The sequence below is a fragment of the Delphinapterus leucas genome, chromosome 2, assembly GCF_059928025.1.
Source record: "Delphinapterus leucas isolate spDelLeu-1000000601 "Yukka" chromosome 2, BTC_Dleu_Yukka2, whole genome shotgun sequence".
Classification (NCBI taxonomy): Eukaryota; Metazoa; Chordata; class Mammalia; order Artiodactyla; family Monodontidae; genus Delphinapterus; species Delphinapterus leucas.
Window position 1 is genome coordinate 121,844,491 of NC_143130.1, and position 24,741 is coordinate 121,869,231.

At 36.1% G+C, this 24,741-nt stretch overlaps 1 protein-coding gene across 1 annotated transcript in view; it reads right to left on the reverse strand.

The window, feature by feature from the left end:
• Nucleotides 1-1,110: 1,110 nt before the first annotated feature.
• The window catches only part of SEC23A (SEC23 homolog A, COPII component), a 64,908-nt gene continuing 41,277 nt past the window's right edge, over nt 1,111-24,741 (reverse strand). The window contains exons 15-20 of the mRNA XM_022570686.3: nt 19,675-19,752; nt 17,070-17,231; nt 14,590-14,676; nt 13,279-13,434; nt 11,531-11,596; nt 1,111-2,564 (exon numbers count right to left, since the gene is read on the reverse strand). Coding sequence (XP_022426394.1) covers nt 2,475-2,564; nt 11,531-11,596; nt 13,279-13,434; nt 14,590-14,676; nt 17,070-17,231; nt 19,675-19,752 — 639 coding nt within the window. The 3' untranslated portion in view covers nt 1,111-2,474. The remainder of the gene's footprint in view (nt 2,565-11,530; nt 11,597-13,278; nt 13,435-14,589; nt 14,677-17,069; nt 17,232-19,674; nt 19,753-24,741) is intronic.

A 24,741-nucleotide genomic window follows, 5' to 3' on the forward strand; every position in this document is an offset into this window, starting at 1 on the left:
GAAAGATGGAGAAAAAGAGACTGGGGAAAGCAGACTGGTTAGAAGGCTATTTCAACAAACCAGGTGAGATATGATGAAGGTAGAATAGCAGTAAGATGGAGAACAGTAAACAGATTAGGGAGATACTACAGAGATAGAATTGGTATAATTTGGTTACTAAAGATGTTGAGGAGAGTAAGAGTTGAAAATGATTCCTTAGTTTCTGGTCTGGACTGGAAAACAAGCACATTCCTTAGATGCAGTCTGGGCTAGGGAATATGAGAGGGAAGTTTACCAAGTGGAGAACTGGATAGAGGAAGTATCAGATCATTTTTGGAATCAGCCAATAAAAGCATAAATTTATTCTGTTACAACAAAATATAAGTGTGCATAGATGAGATCTAAAGTCATTTTTAGAGATAAAGCCACTAGGGGTAAGTAGGTTCAAGAATGAATTCCCTAATAGTTCTGGACACACCAAAGCTTCTCAGTGCTGCTAGTGATTTAGCAAATATTTGTTATCCACTCTAAGTTCATTAAAAGGGTTAAACATTTCTTCCTTCAAGTCTATTTAAATAGCTAGCAATTTAGTAATAGCTAAATTATACACAAAAATTATCCAGGGTGACTTCTTTCAAATGGTAAGCTAAAAGGGTATGATGATATATTTGTTCATTCTTATCCCTTAAATACAGAGATACTTTAGTACCTTCGGCTGTAACTGATTTAGAAGTAGAGGAGAGTTTAGGAGTAAGTAGCGGCTCATCACTCAAGAGAAGAAAAAACAATGCATTCTTAAAGGATATAAGTTAAGGGGCCAGGCAAGCTAAACATGTATCATCATCACAGGGATTTTCCTCAGTTCCTTATAGCAAAAACAAATAACTATTTGGGAGATGAAAATGCTCTAAAATTGATTGTGGTTATGGCTACACAACTCCATGAATATTCTAAAAACCATTGAGCTTTACACTTCAAATGGGTGAATTGTGTAATATGTGAATTAAACCTCAATAAAGCTGTTATTTTTTTAAAATGAGTAACTTTTTAATCCACTAATATCAGGTTTTATAAATGCTTTAATTTTACATTAGGCTTTTCAGGCTTACTAGGTTTCAAAATAAGCAGGAAAACAGAGAAAAAGTATATTTTATTGGTATTTAGACCTAGCACAGTTCAATTCAAATAAAATGGAACAGAACAACTTATTTACTCCAATTGAATATAACATATAAATAATTTTTTTAAGTTTCTGTCTATTTTACCATCAGATGATAGTGTTCATGCAAGTACAATCATGACACTGTCCTTCCAGGCCCATATCATAGCACCACCTTTTATTTGCAGTACTTGATGTAAATTTCATTGTCAAACATATCTGGCTTTAGCAATGTAAACATTTGCTACAAGTAAACTTTAAGAGGTAAAAGTGAATGATACTAATGAATAAATCAAAATAGAACTGAGCGTCAAATGATAAAATTCAACAGAATATTAGATAATACTGTTTCAATAAGAACTACAACTTAATAAAGTTCACAAAATGGAAGCAAAAACCAAAAGCAGTGTGTAAACTCCCAAAATAGTTTAAAATACTGGAGGATATAATGTAAAATTTACCTCAGAAAAACAAAGGGAAACAAAACCATGCAGTGAATACCAAATTTGGTTTAGAAGTTACAGAAGTCCTTTTACTGCAAAGCCTTTCTAAAATGTACTGTGCCAAACTGTTTATTTTCTATCTCCCTTTATAAAAAAATTATCACTTTTAATCACATAGTTGAATACTTTGTGGGAATTTCACATATGTTGCCAACTGTGGAATTGTTACCCAAAAACTTTCATCTCTAAACTATTTTTTCAAATGACCAACATTAAATTATCTTCATAAAAATTACCATATATAAAGTCAAATAATTCCTAAACAAATCATCATAAAAATAAATCTGCCTTAACAGAGTAAATACAGAAATAGTGTATACGTAAGTGCTGAAAATCACAGAAAAATACTCAATGAATAGGCAAAAATTCTCACATTTATCATTACTGTTGATGATTTGGTTTACTTTTTGGTTAAAATTAAGAAACAAGTTTTCAAAAGGTCAAAACATTCAGTGCCACTTTGAATTTGTCTGCAACATACAAATGAGTTATATCTCTGTAGTACAAGGCAGACTCTATTTTTACTTTTTAACATAAGTTATAAAGACCTCAAATTTCTAAAACCAGTTATAATACTGTGACAAGCAAAACAAATTTGTTCTTATTGCTCTTATATTCTAGCTTAATCTACAAACATGAACATTTTGCTCTTATATTCTAGCTTAATCTACAAACATGAACATTTTTCCATTTGTTGTCTCAAACCATACTAATACAAAAAGAGTCTAGAGAGATCTCTCTGTTGGTTTCCACAGATTAACTGAAAAAAGGGGGAAAAAAAGAAACTGAAATATTATTTCATCTTCTTAAGTGTTCTTAATATGTTTAGCACATCAAGCAGCACTTGACACAGCAAGTTTCTTTAAGTGATCCATAAACACTTGTAAACTAACATCATCTGTGAGAATAGGTGCTCCAGACTCCTAGAGGAAAAGAAAGATATTTTCTATGATTAAAACACAGGAGATGATACCTTAAAGTATATAAACAAATGTTAAAAAAATAGACAAGGAAATCATTTTAAGCAGAATAATGTCTATGCTCCCTGTTGTATAATAAAGAATCTGCTGGCCTTTGTCCCAGATTCCTGTCCCAGACTCCTGAGAGGGAAACTACATCCTTAGAATTTCCTGAAAGTAGTATCTGTTATTCATGAGCCCCTCAGATCACACCCGAGTTTATGCTATGAGATGAGATGACTCAGGATAGGGACCAGTCACCAGAAAGATCAACCATGTAATTAGATGCCTGCGCTTTAAGAGAGCCTGACCTCCAGGGAGGAAGAGATGCAGGGCTAGAGATTCAATCAATCATGCCTAAGAGAAACAAAAGCAAAAACAAAAAAACCACTGGATACCAAAGCCCAGCAGAGCTTCCTGTTTGAGGAATACATCAATGTGCTGCGAGGGTGATGCACCCTGATTCCATGGGAAAAGGGCACAGAAGCTCTGTATCTGGGACCCTCCCAGACCTTGCTGTCTCTTCATTTAGCTGGACCTAACTTGTAACTTTTATACTAAAACTGTAATCATAAATATAGTGCTTTCCTGAGTTCTGTGAGTTGTTCTAGGGAATTACCAAACCTGGGGAGGGGGGTTATGGGAACCCACTGCCCACCCCAGCACCCTCCCTTTCTCACCACCCCCCACACACACGGATTTGTAGCCAGTTAGTCAGAAGTGTGGGTAACCTGGGATTCGACTTTCGGCTGGCATCTTAAGTCGGGGCAGTCTCGTGGACCATGTCCTTTAACTTTTGGAGTCTGCACTAACCCCATGTGGTCAGAGTCAGATTTGTACCGCAGTTTACCAATTGGTCTTACATTGGCTCCATACCCAACTTAATCTTTAAAGTAGTAAAGTGTTCATTTGTCTTGAATGTACTGGTGTTTTTATCACTACTAAGAAATAAGTCTCCCTTATTGTTGCCTGTTTACTAAAATAAAATTCCACTCACACATTTTAGCACAACCGCCAGATGGAAGGAAGAGAATTTATATCATTTTTTAAATAAACTATACTTATATATTTTCATTCAAGTAATTTTAATTGATTTCTGTGAGTTCTAAGTAATTAACAAGGGTTAGGGAAAATTCCTAACTTCTATTTTAATAAAAACTGTGTTGATTACCTTAGTAATCCAATCCACTAATAATGAAATTTTATTATAGCAAGAAAGTTTTTCTAGAATATTTTATATCTGGATTTTTTTTTTTTTTTTTTTTTTTTTTGCGGTATGCAGGCCTCTCACTATTGTGGCCTCTCCCGTTGCGGAGCACAGGCTCCGGACGTGCAGGCTCAGCGGCCATGGCTCATGGGCCCAGCCACTCCACGGCATGTGGGATCTTCCCAGACAGAGGCGCGAACCCGTGTCCCCTGCATCGGCAGGCGGACTCTCAACCACTGCGCCACCAGGGAAGCCCTCTATATCTGGATTTTTAAAGTTTTCACCTGATATCCAGTTTCTTATTTATCAGTATATATAAAATACCTAAAACAAAGAAATTAAGTAATTTTCAGAGGATACCAGCAAGTTAGTGGCAAATATGAGCTCTGACTTTATAGGTCTTGTGGTTCTAGGCTGGCATAGCCACAGATATGCCATAACCTCTCCTGAATAATGGAAAATCAATTTTATTATGTGTTTTCATATGTGAATTTATAAGAACTTGAAAAACTTGATAATGAAGGGAGACAACAGCACTGGAATTAAGAGCTCCGAGTTTGGAGCCTGACTGCCGAGCTCACATCCTGGCTCTGCCACTTACTTAACCTCTCTGAATCTTAGTTTCCTCATTTGTAAAATACAGATAATAACAGAACCTATTTCACATGGTTGCTATAATGATTAAATGAGTTAAACTTTGTAAAGCAAACACAACAATACCTGACACACACAGTAGGCATATAACATTATTATTATTATACCTGAATTTTTTCCATTTTACACATTTTCCACCTCAATTCACCCAATCCCAGATCTATTTCTCCTAGCCAAGACAAAATATATATGGATTTTCTAATTCATATACTGTGATCTTATTTGAAGTGATTAATACTAATGCTCAACTCAATTTTATCAAAAATTTGCAGTTGATTGATCTCAACTTTACAACTGCACTCTTTTTCTCTTTAAAATATATTCAGGATTAAGCAAAAAGTTCCAAGCTTTATATCATTTAGTATATGAAGCACTATAGCAACAGAGACCTCCAGCACCCTGTCACAGAAGCAGTGTTGCAGTGGTGCCCTCTTCAGGCCATCCGTGGATAATACTTACACTGGGTACTCGACTTCTGACAAAAAGAAAACTAAGGTATTAAATTCCATAATTTTTAGTAAAATGCTTGGCTACCATGTTAACGCCCTAAATTTCAATCATCAATTTAGCTTAATGGTTAAAAATTCTGATTCTGGGGTTAGAACGACCTAGGTTCAAATCCAGACCCTGTCACAGTTTAGCTGTGTGATTTGAGGTAAGTTAACTTAACCTATATAAGCCTCAATTTCCTCTTCTGAAAAATAGGATTAATAGTACTCACCTCACAGGAGTGTTTTAACAAATAGAAGTGTATGAAAATCTTAGCATAATGACTAAAACACAGTACAGACTCAGCTTATTAGCTATTATTATCTATAAAGATATTAACATAATTTCTCTTATAAAAATCATAGGTCAAAAAAGACCTTAGGGCTCTTGGTTTCTTTCTTACTTCTAATTAACATATTTATTTAATTTTGACATTTCAAACAGCATTACAGGAAAGGGATGTTTTCAAATTTAACAAAATATAAAGACTGAGAAACACTGATTTAAATATGTCAGACCAAAATTTCATTGTTTTTAGACACATGAACAAGTTTAATACAAATGAAAGATTTTTCAAATAGTTTGGAAACAATCTTAAAAAAAGAAATGGTCTAAGTAAAATCCTATAGAAATTTTTTTGTTTTGTTTTTGTAAGAATCTATTCATAAAAGATAGGATCAAATGTCAGCTTCCCCCAAAGGTGTAACTGTAACTAATTCCTAAATTTTGCTAAATCAAATGCATTTCTAGGGGCCTTCCCTGGCGGTCCAATGGTTAAGACTTCGCACTTCCAATGCAGGGGGAGCAGGTTCAATCCCTGCTTGGGGAACTAAGACCCCACATGATGTGTGGTGTGGAGTGGCCAAAAAATTACAAAAATTTTTAAAGTGCATTCCTGGAAAAGATGATTATATTTTCTAAAATGCAATAATGAGAAGAAACCCAAACTGTCTTCAACTGCCTCTTTGAGGAAAACACTTTATAAAAAATCTAAGGAGAGACAGACTTGATAACAATGTAATTAAAACCACGATATAGTATAAGGACATAATTTAACTTAATGACTATAAATATTTAAACAACTTTTTATCAAATCAATAAAAAGAATTCACTTAATAACAAGTAAGTACACTTAAGTTTCTCCAAAGGTGATGGCTTTCAAAATTGAGTACTGAATAGATGAATGGGTGGATGGATAAACAAATGAGTGAATCAGATAAACAAGATGCAGGTTTATTCCTTTGCCTGGGATTTCCTTCTCCATCATATTCATCCAATGAAATAATCTCCATCTTTCAGGGTCGGGCTTAAGTGTTAGGGCTCTTATTCATGTCTCTAATGCCCCTACTTCCAGGCAGTAATAATTAAACTTCAGTTTAAAATAGGTTTTCTTTCCTATCTTAAATATCTTTAGAGAGACTTTTTTTCCAGTGATAAAAAGGAAAACTAATAACTAATATTTACTGAGTATTACTGGGCATATGAAGTATGTGTCATCAAACTGTGTAACAGACAAGGAAGAGAAGGCATAGGAAGTTTAGTAACCTGCAGAGTTTTCAATTACCAGCCCAGAATGATGCCTCTCCATGTTTAACAGCTCAACAAGTTCTTTACTTTATATGTCTTCCATCTACATCTCCATGCTGTAATTTAAACCTCCCCAAACAAGGAACAAGCCATTATTTCCATGAACTAAACCATGTTTTTTTAATGCAGAAATTCAGCCACAAAGAGATAGGTTTTATTTGGTCTTCATAATGTGAGCTCACAACATTTTGTTAATTGAATTATGTGTATGGCAACAATCATCTGGAGGGGAGGAACACTACCCCCTTTAGAAAAGGATTTGTGTACCCTCCCCACAAACCCTAGTCTGCCATAGCCCGCTGCCTCCAGGTATTGCTTTTTGACACTGAGAGTCAAGTTTTCTTATATGCAGTCAGGTTCACCTGGTCCCTAGGGGCATGTGATATGTGACCCCTGACAAGTACTATTTTAAAGTATCCTTCAATTCTTTAACCTCCCCTTCATATTGATTATTCACCATTTCCATTAACTCTATTAACTTTATTTATTGGTGCTACTTTTCTATATTCTTGTAATTTTTTTTTCTTAAATAAGTTCTTCTTAAGTTGTGGGATCCAGAACCAAAACCAATACTCAGTTAACTAGAGTTAAGTATAATGGAAAGTATGATTCATGGTACATCCTGTACTCCGAACTTCCACATCACAGTAATATTTGGCTTTTTGTTCCCCCAGCAACTGGAAGAGGGTGAGGGGTGATATTGAGAGTCTATACGTATATGTATTATACGGGCACAAATTTTTCTCACATGTGCTATGTGTACCCTTTGAACGCCTTCCAAGAGTAAGTTCCTTTCTTTGCTGTAAAAAACTCCTCACCTTTCAGGACTTTTAGATTGTGAATTCAATTTATTTATCTATATCACGAAAGCTTCTTAACTCCTAAAACATCTCTCTGTTCTCCTGTCCAGATCTACTATAGTCAATATATGCTATGTTTAAGGTACTGTGGAAAGTCAAAGATGAAAATGACACAGTTATCACCCTTAAGTAATTTATAATCTAACAGGAGAAATAAGTGTCATCAGAAATAGATGAAAAAAGGGGCTGGGGATGAAGCGCCAGGGATATTACACAATATCCAGTCATGCAATCACAGAAAAGGTTTCATGGAGTCAGTAAACTTTGCACTGAGCCTTGAGGGATGGCTATGATGTGTTACAAGTGGTGATAGGGACAAGTCACATGCTCAGTGTATTCAGAGTGGAGTAAGAAGTCCAGTTTGGCTAAAAAGACTAAAGAGTAGCTAAAAGTGGACAAAGCTATTTGGAGCATACCACAAAGGACCCTCAATAGCAATATAGAACTTCTATGTAACTTAGTAGGGGGTTATTAAAGATTTCTAGGCAGTGCTTTGACTTAGAACGGCTTTAGGGAGACCACTCTGGCCAGTGCCAAAATGGAAGAAAAGGCTGAAGCCCCAAGAGCAGGTAATTCCAACAGTCTATGTGAATAGTAACAAGGGCCTGACTTCGATTAGGACAAGGAAAGGAGGGAATGGACAGGGAAAATAAGTCAGTAATTAGGGGCAGAAGGGAGAAGATATAAATGACTAAAGTTCCAAGCCCTGGGAATTGAGAGAACAGTGGGGCCCTTTATAAAAATAGGAAAGTCAGTCAGTACAAGATAGTGTGAAAGAGTTCAAGTTGGGGCATGCTGCTTATGAAATGTCTACAGAAAACTCCAGTGCTGTGCAGCAGGCAGTTATAGAAATTCCAGTCTATAGGTCACTGTGAAGCCAAACCAAAGATGGAGATTTACAAGTCAGCCTCAGATGAAAGATGAAGCCATAGGAGTGGATACAATCACCCAGAGAAACAGTGAATGTACAGAATTCAAGGCAAACTTTTTTTTTTTTTTTTGTGGTACGTGGGCCTCTCACTGTTGTGGCCTCTCCCATTGCGGAGCACAAGCTCCGGACGCGCAGGCTCAGTAGCCATGGCTCACGGGCCCAGCCGCTCCACAGCATGTGGGATCTTCCCGGACCGGGGCACGAACCCGTGTCCCCTGCATCGGCAGGCCGACTCTCAACCAGTGTGCCACCAGGGAAGCCCAAGGCAAACTTTTGAGGCACCTCTATATTCAAAGGAAAAGGACCTTAATCCCAATTACTGCTTCGTTGCTCTTCTAACCAGCCTGGACCCCACAGTCAGTTATCTAACATCGTTCTCAATTATTCTACTCCCTTTGCTGTGTCCATCTTTCTTACCTCCAGTCCTAAATTAGCCCCAATGCAATGTCTGAATTACAAAGCACGGCTAGAGAACATTACAAAAGCATGCTCAAGAAACTGTTAGTAAATAAAATGGACCCTCACCATGCTGTAAAAGTCTTTTACTCATCTTCTGTTGCTTTCTTATATTCCCTATAGCTGTTTTTAATCTTTTCTATTTTCTAGTTCTTAACCCCAGCATTTCTCTCTCTTAGCAAATAATCTTTTACTGAAAAGAAACAGGCTTATCCAATGTGAGTTTTCTCTCCACCTCAAAATCTTTCTCTGTCTTCACCCTTCTTCTCACCCTTTGCTTTTGCAGAAAGAAATGTCCTGCCTCCTTACCAATGCTTAACCACCACACAATGCGTGTGATCACACTGTCTCCTTTTGAGGATCTTAAACATCTATACACTGTTCTTTTGTGTCTCCCCTACATTAGCTCCTTACACTTGGTCCACAAATAAATTCTGTGCCCTTACTGTAATAACAATCATCCTACTCTTCACTCAGGCTAAATTTGCAGAAGAATCATTTACACACACACACACACACAAAGCATCATTTACACTTATGACCTCCACTTCTTTACCACGTACTAATTCCTTACAATCTATCTGCTACTCAACCACTATATTAAAACTGCTTACCAAGGGCCACAAATAACCTCCTAATCATCAAATCAAGTGTCTGCAGCACCTCAATATTTGCTACTCCCTTCTTCTTCCTTCTATAACGTCCTCCCTCATCATTTAGGATGTGGTATTCTTCTAATTTTCCTTCCACTTCTCTGATTATTTATAAAATATTCCTACCACTTGTACTTCCTCAAGGTTTTATCTCATCCTTGCTTTGCCTCTCTATTCTCACCTTGGACAAGAATCCACTGTGATGACTTTAAGTATCACTTGTCTATGAATCCTTGCCCTGATCACCAAACCCAAATTCTCAACAATCTGCTCAATTTGGGCATCTAGATGGTATCTCAAACTCAAAGTCTAAACCCAAACATTTTCAGGAATTCCCTGGTGGTCCAGTGGTTAGCACTCTGCGCTCTCACTGCCAAGGGACAGGATTCAATCCTTGGTCAGGGAACTAAGATCCCACAAACAATGTGGCAAAAAAATAAAATAAAACAAAAAATAAAAAATAAATAAAATCAAACATTTTCTTTCCACCCTCCCACTTACTGGCACATGTTCTCCTCAGTTACCCAGGCTCAAAACCCCATATTACCTTGTTCTCCCTCAACTATTTATTTTTCAGAAATTCAAACCTAGAGAAAAGTACAATGAACAAACACCCACATACTCTAAACATAAAATCACCGATTAACATTTGCCACATTTTCTTTATGTTTCTATATATTTTTCCTTTTCTTTTTCTTCTTGTTAAATAATTTCTGCAAGTTGAAGACATCATGATATTTTACCCCCAAACACTTCAGGATATATCTCTCAAGATCGAGGACAATCTCCTACATAACCACAACACCATTATCACACTCAAGAAATTTAATAATATTATACTAGTATCTGACATATAGTCCACATTCAAATATCACAAATCATCCCAATTATGTTCTTTATAAGCTGTTCTCTCTCTCTAATCCAGAATTCAGTCAGAATTCACATTTTGCATACAGCTGTCTTGCCCTGGAGTAAGTTTTCCTTTCCTGCAACTTCTAATCAAATCTCACCGAGTCTACTTTTGAAATATCGCTCAGATCTACTCTTTTTCACCATCTGGTCTTCTTTCCCTCTCACTTGGATTACTTTGATAGATACAGTTTCAACCTACACACTGCTCCCAATTAATCTTAAGATTCGACTGTATTATCTAAGACTCAAATTTGCCCCTCTGTCCAAAAACCTTCAATAACATTCCATTACTTACCAAATAAAGACTCAGCTCCTCAGTCCTCAGCCTGGCATTCAAGAGCCTCCACAATTTGGCTGCACAATATATTGCCAATTTATAGTTCTACTATTCATCCCTACGTGTACCCTTTACCTTACTCCATACTGTCTTCTACCTAGAATTCCCTTCCTCATACAATTTCTACTTACTGGATTAATAACCACTCTAAAAGGAAATGTCTCTTTTTCTGAGCTCTATTCTGACACCCTCTCCTGCTGCCACCATGTGACCTCTTCCACTCCTCCTCGTCTATCCCCCTGTAATACTTTAAATCTTCCTAAAAGCACATAGCCCACTCTGCCTTGTACTTTAACTACTTAGGTATGTATTTTATTTCTAATACTAGACTACAAGCTCTTCAAAGGCAGGGATGATCACTGTGAATCTTAAAGTACCAATATAGAGTCATGAAGATTGGAACACTTGATAAATGTTGATATATTGTATCAAGAGGTAGGACTCCCACCAAATTAAAATATATTAATAATGATTTCCAGGCTTCCAGCCTCTCCTGCTCAACCACAATCCCTGACCACTCCCAGCTTACTGTGGCCTTTTATAGTTCATAGCCTAGCATTAAGCTTGAATCATCACCTCCTATCTCATATTATACACTTTATTGCTTTTTGTCTCAAGGGTAAATTGTTAAGCTTGAAATATGAAGGGGTTCTATCTATTTGATATAATCACTTTTTTATTTTCTGTGGTGCCAACAAATGCTAATTCTATTTTCGACTCTTATTTTTTTATTACTTTTCCAACAGACATTACCAAATACATAGGAAAAAATGTAGCATTCACTAAAATAACAAACTATAATAACACAAAGAAATAATTTCCAACATCTGCTATTTACACTTACCTGTCCCCAGGCATACATATTATTATGAGTCTGTGAAGGGTTGACTTTCGAAAGCAGGAAACGCGCCTTAAAAGCAAAGAAGAAATAACATTATCCATCAAAAATAGATTTGGTCAATATAGGCTAAACAAATGTATTATACTATCTAAACTCAATTTTATTTAATATGTTTTGGTCAAATTAACTTTATTAAAATGCAACTTTAAAAAAATGAACTAAAGTTTGAAATATATAGGCCACTATATGTTACACATAAATAATAAATGTAACCTCTTCTCGCCAAATCATACATACATAATAACATTCATAGTAACAAATACAAATTGTTGAGTCCAAAACTCAGCATTATAAAGATTATGTCTGCAACAATTATGACAAGGTTACTGTGACATTTACCAAATACCTGGTCTGAAACGTCATCAGAGGTTGGAAGTCCCCAAAAATGATAAAAATAAAAGCCATGAAAACCTATACATGTTCTTTTACTTTAAACAATGACTCTCAAACTTTTTTAAACTGTAGGCTATTCCATGAGAGCACTTACCCAACATTTTACCCATCTATCCACTATGCCTTATCATCATTAAATAATAACCAGAATAAAAGAGGAAGACAGCACTACATGCGGTGAAACATCAATGAGAGAACCAGTCATAAATTATTATTACATGTTGGAAGAACAAGGACAGCCCTGTCTTTTGAAATTTAGTACCATATAAAATCTTTTTCTACTCTCAAAGTAGAAACACAAGAGCACTGGCTCAAGAGTCAGAACGTCTGGATTCAAATCCCAGTTCCTCCATTTACTATGTTTCCTTGGCCACAAGTATCCTAAGTCTCAGTTTTATTATCTGTTAAATGGAGGTAACAATAGGACTGCTATGAGAATCAAATGAGAGAAGGTATGTAAAGTGCTAACTAGCAGCTTTGCAAATTCTCAATACAGGGTAGCTTCTATTATAGTAAAACCCTAATAATAATTGCTATCATTTCTGAATAATAGTTACTGATATTTATTACGTACTATGTAATACTGTGCTAGGCACTAGGGATACATTAATAAACAAAGCAACATCTGTGCTTTTAAGGAACAAGTGAAACAAACTTATAATAATCTGTAATTAATTTATATAACTCTAATAAGAATTACAAGGGAGCAGTAAAAGTGTTTTAAGAGTGTATGTTAAGGGATCCTGAGTCTTCTGTAAGGCCCAAAAGGGCTATGTGTATATGTACATGTATCTTATTTAATCCTCATAATTCTAAAAATTACACACCTTTTTACAATGCCATAATGCTTTCCTATTATATTTCCTAGAAAATTGAAATGACAGAATGAGGAAAACAGAAGAACATTATGTTACCACAAACTTCGTATTCATAGACTTTACCAGTAAGTAAACAGATTTAAGAAAAGTACACTAAATTATTTCCCAAGTTGTTCATATCTTCTTGCTCAACTAAAGCTTGCATACCACCATAATGCCATCCTGGCTCCTTACTAGAGCTGGGCTGGAGGAAGAAGATGGGATAAACCACCAGCTTTAGACAGCTAGTCAATAATCTTACTGCCCTGCTCTCAAAGCTAAAGCAAAAAGCAAGCATACCTTCCCCTGGAAACCATCTGCCCATCTCCTTCCTTTATGTGCCTGGTGAAGCAGTCTATTCAAATTAACGTCAGAAGGCAAGTAGGATCAACTCGTAAAACCAGCAACAAACAAACACACAAACAAATTAACAGTACTTACCTGACTGCCCCCATGTTCAGTGTCAATGTATCTCGGCATTGGAAATCTGGAGTGAAGGATCTCCTGTGCATCATCCACTGGGGCTTGCAGAAGGTGGCGGAAATTTTCATATTCTGGCATGTCCTGGTATCCCAACTTACGCCACTGAGCTATGGTCTAATTTTACAACAGTTAAAAAATTATGACTTTTTTTCTTGCCTAACCAAAAACTTTAAGAGATTTTTTTTCAAATGAAGCAATCTTCAGAAAATAAGAAAATTATAGAACATTATCCTATTTATTTTTTTTGAGTTACAAATTTTTTTAAGTTACAAATCCTAATTTCAGTATTCTTGAGTAAACAGATGCAAAATTAGGATATTTCTTCTCCTTTAAAAGTAAAAAGAAATAATAATTCAGCCAGAACAATTGTAAAACGCTATACTTATCATATTAATGTTAGCTAAAAGCTATCTACCTAAGTTTATGATAAATAAGGGGGATTTTCACTACAAAAGATTTCCTAGAGACTTCAAAATTAATGACCTACTATTATGAAGTCTGTACCAATGGAGTTACATTCTCCCAAGATACATAAACATAAAAACTTTAATAATAATAGCAATAATATTATAAAAATAATATACCTGTAAAAAAGCATCTGAATCAATTCTTTTATTAAGGAAAATGACTCCAAAAACCATGTAATTAAATCATCCACAACTTTAAACCTGGCTTGATTTCTAAGTTAACTGAATCAATTAACTGAATCAATCAATGTATACTCTATATTGCTTTATATCTCCGTATTTAACAGAGGAACAGTCATCTGCATTTCTGATTTCTCATTTAAGCACATTAATGAGCTACTGAAGAAACAAAAGTACAAAAAGACAAAAGATATAAGCAAAAAACCTAGCTCTGTCATATCATAGACATTACTCTTAAAAGGTAAACAGCACTAGTAACTGGTATCAATTAAAAATAATAATCAATAGGTCTTTGAAAGTCCTGGATAATATCACTTAAAGTAATATTCTGAATAAGGTCTTCACCATTACAGTGCAAATCTAAAATCATTTACAATTAAAACACTGGAAAAATATATCTGCTGAAGTTACTAGAATACTAGACTATAAGCTTGAGTGTAGGTTTGTGAAAAAAAGAGATCTGTATCTCTCAAAGAATCTAGATTTACACATATCTTATAAAAGTGGAAATAAAGCTTATCATAGAGGAAACACTAGTCATATAGTAAAGGGGAAAAGCTTCTATGAATAAAAAGACTTTATTGAACCTACGTGCTTAGCTTTAAATGCTATGGACTCTTACCTCACCATGATAAATCAAAATCTGGAAAAATGTGTCCATGAGGAGAATACGATCTGCAAGAATGCTGCTGCTATCAAGAAGAACCGGCTGACACAAAGAAAACAACGTAAGAGGAAACAGGAAAACATAATTAAAAACATAAAACTGATCTTTCTAGGACATTTTAAATTTTTTAATTTATTACCTTATTACATAAAACCTCTTAGTATTATGAATTCTCAAAGTATATTTCAATTTAACTTTCTGAGGAATCTCTAAACTGAAGTAACAATTGAAAAATAGAGTCCAGTCAAGAGGAAAGAGTCTAACTGATAGTGGTACCACTGAGTGAGAGGGGAAAGGCTTGGGAAAGAACAAATTTGGAGATGGAAAAATAGTACTGAATATGAAATAGAAGGAAGTGGCCTGAACTTGGGTATCACATGCACAAAGATGGTAATTAAAGCTATATGGTGAGACTGCACCACTTAGAGAAAGGGAAGCTAGAGAAGAAGTCAGAGATTGAGCCCGGAGCACGCCAACACTTAGAGGTCGGAAAGGGAGAAACCAGCAGGGAGAGACTGAGAAGGAACAGGCAGTGAGGAGGAGGAAGACCAGTAGGTGTTGTAGGTGTCAGAGAAGCCTAGAGCAAAAGGTTTTCAAGGAAAATCCTCAAGGTAAATATTGTTGAGAGTTCCGGCAAGATGAAGGCTTTGGTGACCTTCATAAGAGTTGTTTCAGTATAATTTTGGGACAAGAGGAGTTCCCTGGTTGCCTGGTGGTTAGCATCCTGAACTTTCACTGCTGTGGCCTGGGTTCAATCCCTGGTCAGGAAACTGAGATATCGCAAGCTGCACGGCGTGGCCAAATAAAAAAATTAGGGACAAGACTTTGACTAATATAGGTTGAGAAGAGAATGTGATGTGGGAACATATAGACAAGTAACTTTCTGCATTTAGCTGTGACTGGGACCAGAGAAATGTGGTGGCAATTAGAGAAAATGTGAAGTCCAGGGGCTTTTTGTTTAACACGAGCGCTATTAAGGTTTCTATGTTCATGAGAATGATCCTGATGAGAGAAAGTGATGATGCAGAAGAGAAAGAGGATAACTTCAAAAGCAAAGTCTTAAGAAAGGAAGCTAATGGGATTCATGGATTAAACAGAGAGTTTGAAATTTGATAGGAGTAGGCAGTGGGATTCCAATTTTCTTCTAAACAGTTTTCTACATTTTCCGGATGTCTACAACTTACATATATTACTATGATAATAAGAAAAAAAGTTACTTCTAAAACTTTTTTCCTGATTCAAAGAACTACAAAACCAAACATAGACCAACATATTAAAAATGCATTTTCTAGAAAAGTAGAAACTATGACAAATTACTTTAAAAATTATAGTAACAAAATACAACATTTTAAGGGACTTCCCTGGTGGTGCAGTGGTTAAGAATCCACCTGCCAATGCAGGGGACACAGGCTCAAGCCCTGGTCCGGGAAGATCCCACATGCCGTGGAACAACTAAGCCCATGCGCCACAACTACTGAGCCTGTGCTCTAGAGCCCATGAGCCACAACTACTAAGTTTGTGTGCCACAACTATTGAAGCCCAGGCGCCTAGAGCCCGTGCTCGGCAACAAGAGAAGCCACCGCAATGAGAAGCCCGTGCACCACAACGAAAAGTAGCCCCCGCTCGCCACAACTAGAGAAAGCCTGGGCGCAGCAACAAAGACCCAACGCAGCCAAAAACAAATAAATAAAAAATTAATTAATTAATTTTAAAAAATACAACATTTTACCCACTATTTTTTACAAAACAGTGAATAAAGGCATCATTAGAGATCATTTATCAGTAGATATTATAAATATTCTCTTTATAATAACCTTTTCTGAAGTATTATTTTCATACTTTTAAGTAGTGTAACAGATAATTTTAACCTTAGAACGGAAAAACTCTTTATTTAATAATAGGTTAAAATAAGTGTGACAGTTTTCTAAGAAGGCAAAATGGATGATTTTATCACTTTTTTAAGTATATCTTTATAATTAACTGTATCTTTTGTTCCAAAAAGACTATAGGAGAATGAGACTATATTAAAACAAGAAGTTCTGTTTAGACAGAATGCCCTAATTGTCAGACACTAAACTCTGGAATACAGTTTCTAGAATCATCACTACCTCTAGACATTGTTAAAGACATAAGAATAATCATGAGCCCTATAGGATTTAATCAACTAAACAACTAGACAAAATGATCTTTAAAAAGTCTCTTCTACCTCATTGTTGTTTTATTTTTTAATGATTTCCTAATACAGCCTAGCATTGTATATAGCATGTAGTAAGCACTCATAAATATTTTTAAGTGAATATATGAATAACTTAAGATAACACTTGAATTAAATTCTTGTATTTAATAACTATATTTAAAGAAAAACCTAGTTGTTTTATTTTTTTAATAGCACACATCACAGTAACAAAACCAATTTCTTTTTCTGTCCCTCTTACCTCTGGTGGTCCACTAAAAGAATATGCATACAGAATAGGCTGAATCATGATTAGAGACTGGGTCAAATCTTGACGCATAAAATGGTGACGATAATATGAACTCTCGTCAGGACTATTGTTAAACACTTGCAAGAAAGGAGATCTTCTTAAATGAAACATAAACTATAAGATAAAACATGTGAGACAGCTTTTACTGATTTTAATATTACAACAGAAGTTTACTACTACAAAAGCATTTGATTACAACCATTAACACAATAAAACAACACCTTACAATAAGAACATTCTAAATTGTATTTCTCAGAAAGAATCTTACTCATGATATTTATCAGTTACTTAAAAATATAATTCAACAACAACTTAAAAATTAAAGCAAAAAAGATGACTCAAAAGGAAAACAAGAATAGGGACAAAAACCCCTCGCTCAGATCTAAGTTATTAGAGACTGATGCTAGGTGATGCATTAGCAGCAAACTTTGTTTTTATTCTTCATCTCTCTGTCCACATCTCTGAGCCTTTTTATTTCTATTCATTACCACCACCAAAAGACTCTAAGAGAACATAAAAATAGATTAACAGATAGATCCCCAAAACTGCACTGGTTTAAAAAGAAAGGACATATATATCCACTTATTTCTTAATATTTAAGGTCTCCTTTATCCTTAAGAAACATTCTCTAGACTTTGTTTCATAATTTCTTTCTCCTTTCATTTTCTCCCCTTCTACCTACTCCTCATGTGAAAGAGATCAAAAAGGGGGTGAATTAGGCCTGAAAGAAGGACAGCTACACTGTCCTTTGACACCAGGGGTCTTTGATATAATCAATAGGATCAGTTCCAAAATACTCCCATTTGTCTTTTAGTTACTTCTCTCAACTTCCTTCAGCCCTCAGGTCTCAAGTGCCTACATGCTGCCCTGCCTGGGACTCATTCCACAGCTCTCTCCCAACACATGCCACTCATTGAAATTCTTATTCCTGTTCCTTTTTTCAGTGATCCATAATTCATTGAGAGGCTCTCTCATCCCTTACCACTTCAATCATTCTTGTTTACTTACAAAAATGTATAATTGGTAAATCTGGGGGTAAATATTTTATAAATGAAGACCTCCCTTAGATTTAGTTTATGTCACCTTTTAGAAGATCATAAGGCTTTGAAAACCCAAAGAAAAAAGCACTTCTGGGTCCTCTGGCTCTCTACTTTCAATGAGAGGAAAAGATGGGATGCCCAGATCTCTTGGAAGATCCAAAAGCCCAAAGAGAAGGCTTGGAGAGGGAGAGAAGAGAAAGTAAGGAAAGTGTGGAGAATTTAGTCAAATACTTAGACTAATGCCCTCAATTCCCTTTCCTATTAGTTTCTCTATGAAGATGAGGCCTGAGAATTCCCAAAACACAAAGGGTTGCCTCCCTTAAGACAAATAGACCCTGCTTTTTCCTAGCTCCCCAAAACCTCAATCAGAGATTTAGGAAAGTCTCCCCCTATAAACATGGAGCTTCTAGGTTACAGATTACTTAAAGATTTTCAAAAAATAAGTATAGCTCTTATACTTCAACTTAATAAAGTTGAAGCTTTAAACAAATTTTTTGTGAGCAAAAATTTGAATTTCCACATCTCAATATTAATCATCCTTCCAGACTGAGCTAAAACAAAACACTACCTCTTCTATAAAGATATATCAGGGCTTCCCTGGTGGCGCAGTGATTGAGAGTCCGCCTGCCGATGCAGGGGACACGGGTTCGTGCCCCGGTCCGGGAAGATCCCACATGCTGCGGAGCAGCTGGGCCCGTGAGCCTGCGCGTCCGGAGCCTGTGCTCCGCAACGGGAGAGGCCACAACAGTGAGAGGCCCGCGTACCGCCAAAAAAAAAAAAAAAAAGATATATCAAATCATCAATTTGGAAGGATTCTTTAAAGTTTCCTTTAAATGTTATATATCTCTCATAGTATTTCTCACTTTCTTTTCTGTGTTGTTTATGTATATTTCATATCTCACCCTTCAGAATGAAAGTTCCTTGAAAGTGGGATCCATGTCAGCCATCTTTATTCTCCTACATTCCTTGCACATAGTATATACTCAGTTGAATAAATATTATCTCTATTACTCATCATATAAACAACCTAGGCTTTTAAAAATATCTATCGAAACAACAGATAGACTCCACTACCCAAGTGGAAAAGGTTCTGTAAGATAAATTAAATTAGCTTCTTTTCTATTTACCTGGGATGTCCCCATAAAGTTGTTCTCAGGCAATGAGACCATGCTATAAGACTAGCTGATTTGTAAAATTACTTCCTTTTGGTACTACTGTAATTAGTTAGATCCCTTACATCAGATGGAAAGCTAATCTGCTTCACACCTAATTCTACTCCACAGTAGGGTTCCAGTGTAAATTTCTACTCAACACAAATAAATGCTATCTGCAAGGCCATCATAAAAATACTATACTTTTCACTAGCTATTCAAGCATAATACTAATTTCTTAACTATCTCAAAACTTAAAACCTAACCAAAAGAATGACCCTATAAAATGAGTAATAAAAGACAACAGGAAAAGTGAAAGCCAATGCTCCTGTCAACACTAAGAACACGGACCTTTTATCTACTTACCTGTGGATAAAGGGAGAAAGTTTCTGAAAATCTGAAGGAACTTGGATCATCTTTGTGATACTCTCCAAATTTCTGACACTAAATAAAATAAAATATGTTAGTAATATATTCCCTGGCACAGAGCTAAAACTTTGTCTATGCATACTCTATTTTTTTGAATGTTTGTCACTTTTAATTCAGCAACTATGAACAATCATAAACAATTCTGTTTAAAAAAAGAATTTCCAAATCTGTTCTGTATGATAACACACAAAATTGCTTGGGACACAAATTAAAGAGAGCAAATATGTCCCATCAGCTGCATACTCTATTTTTAAAGTTATTACTCTTTAGGAGGCAAGATACTTGATACAGGATAAAACTGGAATATTACTTATAGACTTACCAAGAGAATGATTACAACCAAAGACATAAACTTGAATTTTGGAAACAAATAATACATTGCTCCAATGCAAAACAACTCATCTTAAAATGTTTGAATTTTTTTAACTAAGTGTCTCTGATAGCAAATAAAGAACTCTTGGATGATGGCCAGAAGAGCTCAACAGGCACCCCCTAAGACTCTACTTAAAAAAGACAATAGTCTACTGACAGAAAGATGCACTATCAAAATACCATAGTGGCTCCAAAGGCAAATTGATGGTATAAAGTTGGGTACACTAGAAAAAAGACCAAAAAGAAAGAACTGTTGAAGAAAATCAAGATCAACAGGTAAACCGGTGAAGAAGAAATGCAAAGGCAGAAAGTGGAAGGAAATCAAGGAGACACATACTCTAGCAACAGAGAAGTAAACCCTCTATGATAATGTGACAAAAGGCATCTAAATAACTGAGATAATCCACATGAGAAAGTGCTTAGCACAATGACTGACACTAAGCACTCAATAAATGTTAGCTTCCTCTTGTTCTTGAGCAAAGTCTCTGACCTGAAAAGTTTTTATAGTACTTATGTAACTGGTCTACTTCCTGGCAACGTTTATCGGTACTTGAATATGATCAAGGGCAAAAATAATAAGCAAAAAATAACAAAAGGTTCACTGTTGCAAGTAGTACAGGACTTTTACAGCCTAAAATGTTCAACTAAATAATTTATGTAGTTATCTGTGCCTTAAAGAGCACATACGAAGGCCTAATTGGTTTGATCACATTTTTTGGCTTCCAGGAAAAATCATTTCAGAACCACAGTTATCCAAAGGATAGAAAAGCTATAGTTGTAGCACTAATCCTCAGAAAATAGATCTTGGTATGTGGGAATAAGAATGTTTCTGTCTTCAAAGCCCCCTAATAACACTTCACTGACGAAACTTATAGAGTTGGATAATAAATCTTCACTGTCCAGTATGAAAGCCACTAGCTATAATCCAATTTAAATTAATTAAATTGTATTAAAATCCAGTTCCTCAGTTGCACTAGCCATATTTCAAGTGCTCAAGAGCCACATGTGGGTAGTAGTTCCATAGTGGACAGTGCCGAACACAGAACATTTCCACCACTGTAGAAAGTTCTCTTGGACAGTGCTGATCTAGGATATAAAATACACTTGAGATCTAGAATATCAAACACATTGAAAAGATTTTGTGGAAAAGCCAATATGTCACACATTATCTGATTTGATTATAAATAAGATTGGTAACTTTTTCATATGTTTATTGGTCACTTGCATTCCTTATTTTGCTAATTCCTTGCTCATCACCTTTGCTCATCTTTTGCCCAAATAATACTGATTTGTAACAGCTCTTGTATATGAAAATTTTCACATTCTGTCATACATATGACAAATGTTGGCATGAAATTCTGCTAATAGTATTTTTGCCGCGGAGTGGCCAGGCCCGTGAGCCATGGCCGCTGAGCCTGCGCGTCTGGAGCCTGTGCTCCGCAATGGGAGAGGCCACAACAGTGAGAGGCCCGCATACCGCAAAAAAAAAAAAAAAGAAAGAAAATGGTAATGACAAAAGTGGTCCTCCTGAAAAACAGCACAACTGAAGTGCCTGGTCCCACTGGTATGGCAAGAAGAAAACCTAGCTGTGATAAAATTTGCAAGGAAAGCCCCAAGAGCCTTAAACAAGAGAGATTTCCTGGGAATGAAATGTCCTGAGAAATGATTTCCTGAGAGATGAACTGTTTATCCATCGTAGCTAGCAGCACAGCTGAAAGGAGTAGTTAGTGGGTAAACCAAAGGTCAAAGATGAAAAAAATCAAATAGTAATTTTAAGTTATAAGAAGATGTCATTCAGTAGAAAAGGTCAGGAGCCAAAAAGGTAAGGAAGGAACAGATCCATGAAGCCAGACACAAGATGGACCCAAACAAGAGTCTGATAATGGAAGCAGCATATCATGTGTTATACCGATATCTTAAGTGATTCTGATCGAGGAGAATGAAAGCTTATATTAAAGCTGTCAGAAGCAAATGTGGTACCAGCACCAATCTGGCCATATGATGCTCATTAGCTACAAAATAGTTTTTAAAAAGATGTTTATTTCTGGTTTTTTTCTTCTATTTTATCTATTTTAATTGAGGTATAGTGGCTTTACAATGTTGTGTTAGTTTCTGCTGTACAACAAAGTGAATCAGCTATATGTATACATATATCCCCTTCCTCTTAGATCTCCCTCCCACGCTGCCGCCATCCCACTCGTCTAGGTCACCACAGAGCACCGAGCTGAGCTCCCTGCGCTATACAGCAGGTTCCCACTCGCTTATTTTTAATTAAAATGACTCTTAGTCATCAAGAAAAAAAGAAAACAGTTATATTCACTATACCAAATTGAGGTAAGAAGTTTGTTAGCATAATTTCACAGGTTTTTCATTAGGAAAAAAATTAGAAAAGTGTAGTACCTAAGAGGTATTAATCCTTTCTCTGTTCGTGTTGCTATCATTGTTACAGCTGAAAATTCAGCAATAGGGAATCAGTACAAAAAATGAGGCTAGGGACTTCCCTAGTGGCACAGTGGTTAGGAATCCGCCTGCCAATGCAGGGGACATGGGTTTGATCTCTGGTCCGGGAAGTTCCCACATGCCGCGGAGCAACTAAGCCTTTGCACCACAACTACTGAGCCTGCGCTCTAGAGCCCGAGAGGCCACAACTACTGAGCCCACGAGCTCCAACTACTGAAGCCCACGCACTCTAGAGCCCATGCTACGCAATGAGAGAAGCCACCACAATGAGAAGCTCGCGCCCCACAACGAAGAGTAGCCCCCGCTCTCCGCAACTAGAGAAAGCCCACGCACAGCAACGAAGACCCGACACAGCCAAAAATAAAATTTTAAAAAACTAAAAAATGAGGCTACACTATGTTAGCTACTTAGAATAGCTTCTATAACTAAGGTTCATCTGTCATCACCTGAAACTTCACTTCAATTGTACACTAATTTGATTCAATCAATTAAAGAAAAGAATGTAAAAACCATATTCCCACCACTTTTACCATATATTAGTCACTAGGGTTTCTATAAGAAACTGTGATCTTTTTAAAAATTATTTTTTGAACTTTGCACACCATATGATGCCAGCCACAGTGATGCAGTTTCCAAGTTATCCTGTTAGCAGTTTCATTGCAGATCTTTTAGTCTCACGTGGCAGTAGCACTATATTCATTTGGATAACTCCATTCTCAGTTTTTGACACAAGACAATGGGGGGTCATGGATAATTGATGAAAGCTGTTTTGCAAAGAAAGCACGGCAATAGTCTGATGATATCAGCCTTTCCCTCGGAAACTACCTCCACCAATCCCCTCTTACACACAGTTGCCAGCTGACTCATGGAACAGACAAGCTATACTGCTGTGACAGACGAGCAGAGTATAATTTTCATTATGTCATGACTCGCCTGTCCTCTACCCTCAACTTGCTGCTGTTGTAAATGGTGCAAACTGCAGGATATGTAGCTTAGAATTGAATTATATTGTGAGATTTTTTTATCATTTTGTACTTTTTGCAACTGTCTCATTCAGTTATTTACAAGACCAAGTCTATGTTATATTTTATTAGCATTTGTGTTTTACAGGCATTCAAACAATATGGCAATTTTTGAAGCTGAGGTGTGAGAAGAGAAAGATTCTAGACAGAAGCCTACAGAGAATTCCGAAGAATTACAATCTTCTGAGTCATTTCACTAAACCCATACAACAGAACACAGAAAAAGTCCATCTTCACACTGAAAGCTACTTACCAGTGGGTTTTATGTGGGGCTGATAAGCCAAGTTGTACTATCCAATTTTGTGTCATGTCATAACCTACAAATGTAGTAATAGCTCCAGCAAAATGGAAAAAGTACTTTACTACAAATCATAACCATTTGACAAATAAAGGTGCTGATTACTTCAAACAGCTTTTAGACTCTCAAAACAATAAAGCGTTTGTTAAAACAAAGTCACAATCAGTGAAAAGGCTCAGGAAGCAAGATAGTTCAGAGCAAACTTTATTATCTAGAAAAGGAGAAGTCATATAGTTGATGAGTGCTAACAATGACATGTAAAATTACAGTAAGTAAAATGCTAGGACAAGATGAAGTCTGAGAAATTGAAAAGGTTCCATCTTAAAACAATATAACAAGTGGATGCATTCATGACATGTTACATGATGCTGAAGAGTTTTGTGTAAATTAGCTGAAAAATAACACCTTCTCTATTCAGGATGATGAGTCAACGGATTTCACCAATGTCATGTCAAGTTGCTAAATAATAGTGAAATTCAAGAGAACTTTTCTGCTGCCCTAAACAAGCAAAGGTCAAAATATATTTAATGTTTTGATCTTCTTATATGGAAACAAAAGTCCACCTTGGAGGACATCTGTACTGACGGTGTCCAATCAGTGATTGACTCCAAGAGAGATTTTATGCCTATTGTTAAAAAAAGACAGGCTGATGTCGTCATAAGACTGCTTTATTCACAAAGAGGTGCTAGTGTAAAAACACCCTCAGAAATGAAAGAATAAAAGCTCTGGATGATGCTACAAAAAATGGCTAACTTTATTAAACAAAGACTAGTTCCCTCGATAATGTTTTAAAAACTGTGTGAAAATCTAGACAAAGGGCACAAAAACCTCCTGCTACAAACAGAAATTTGA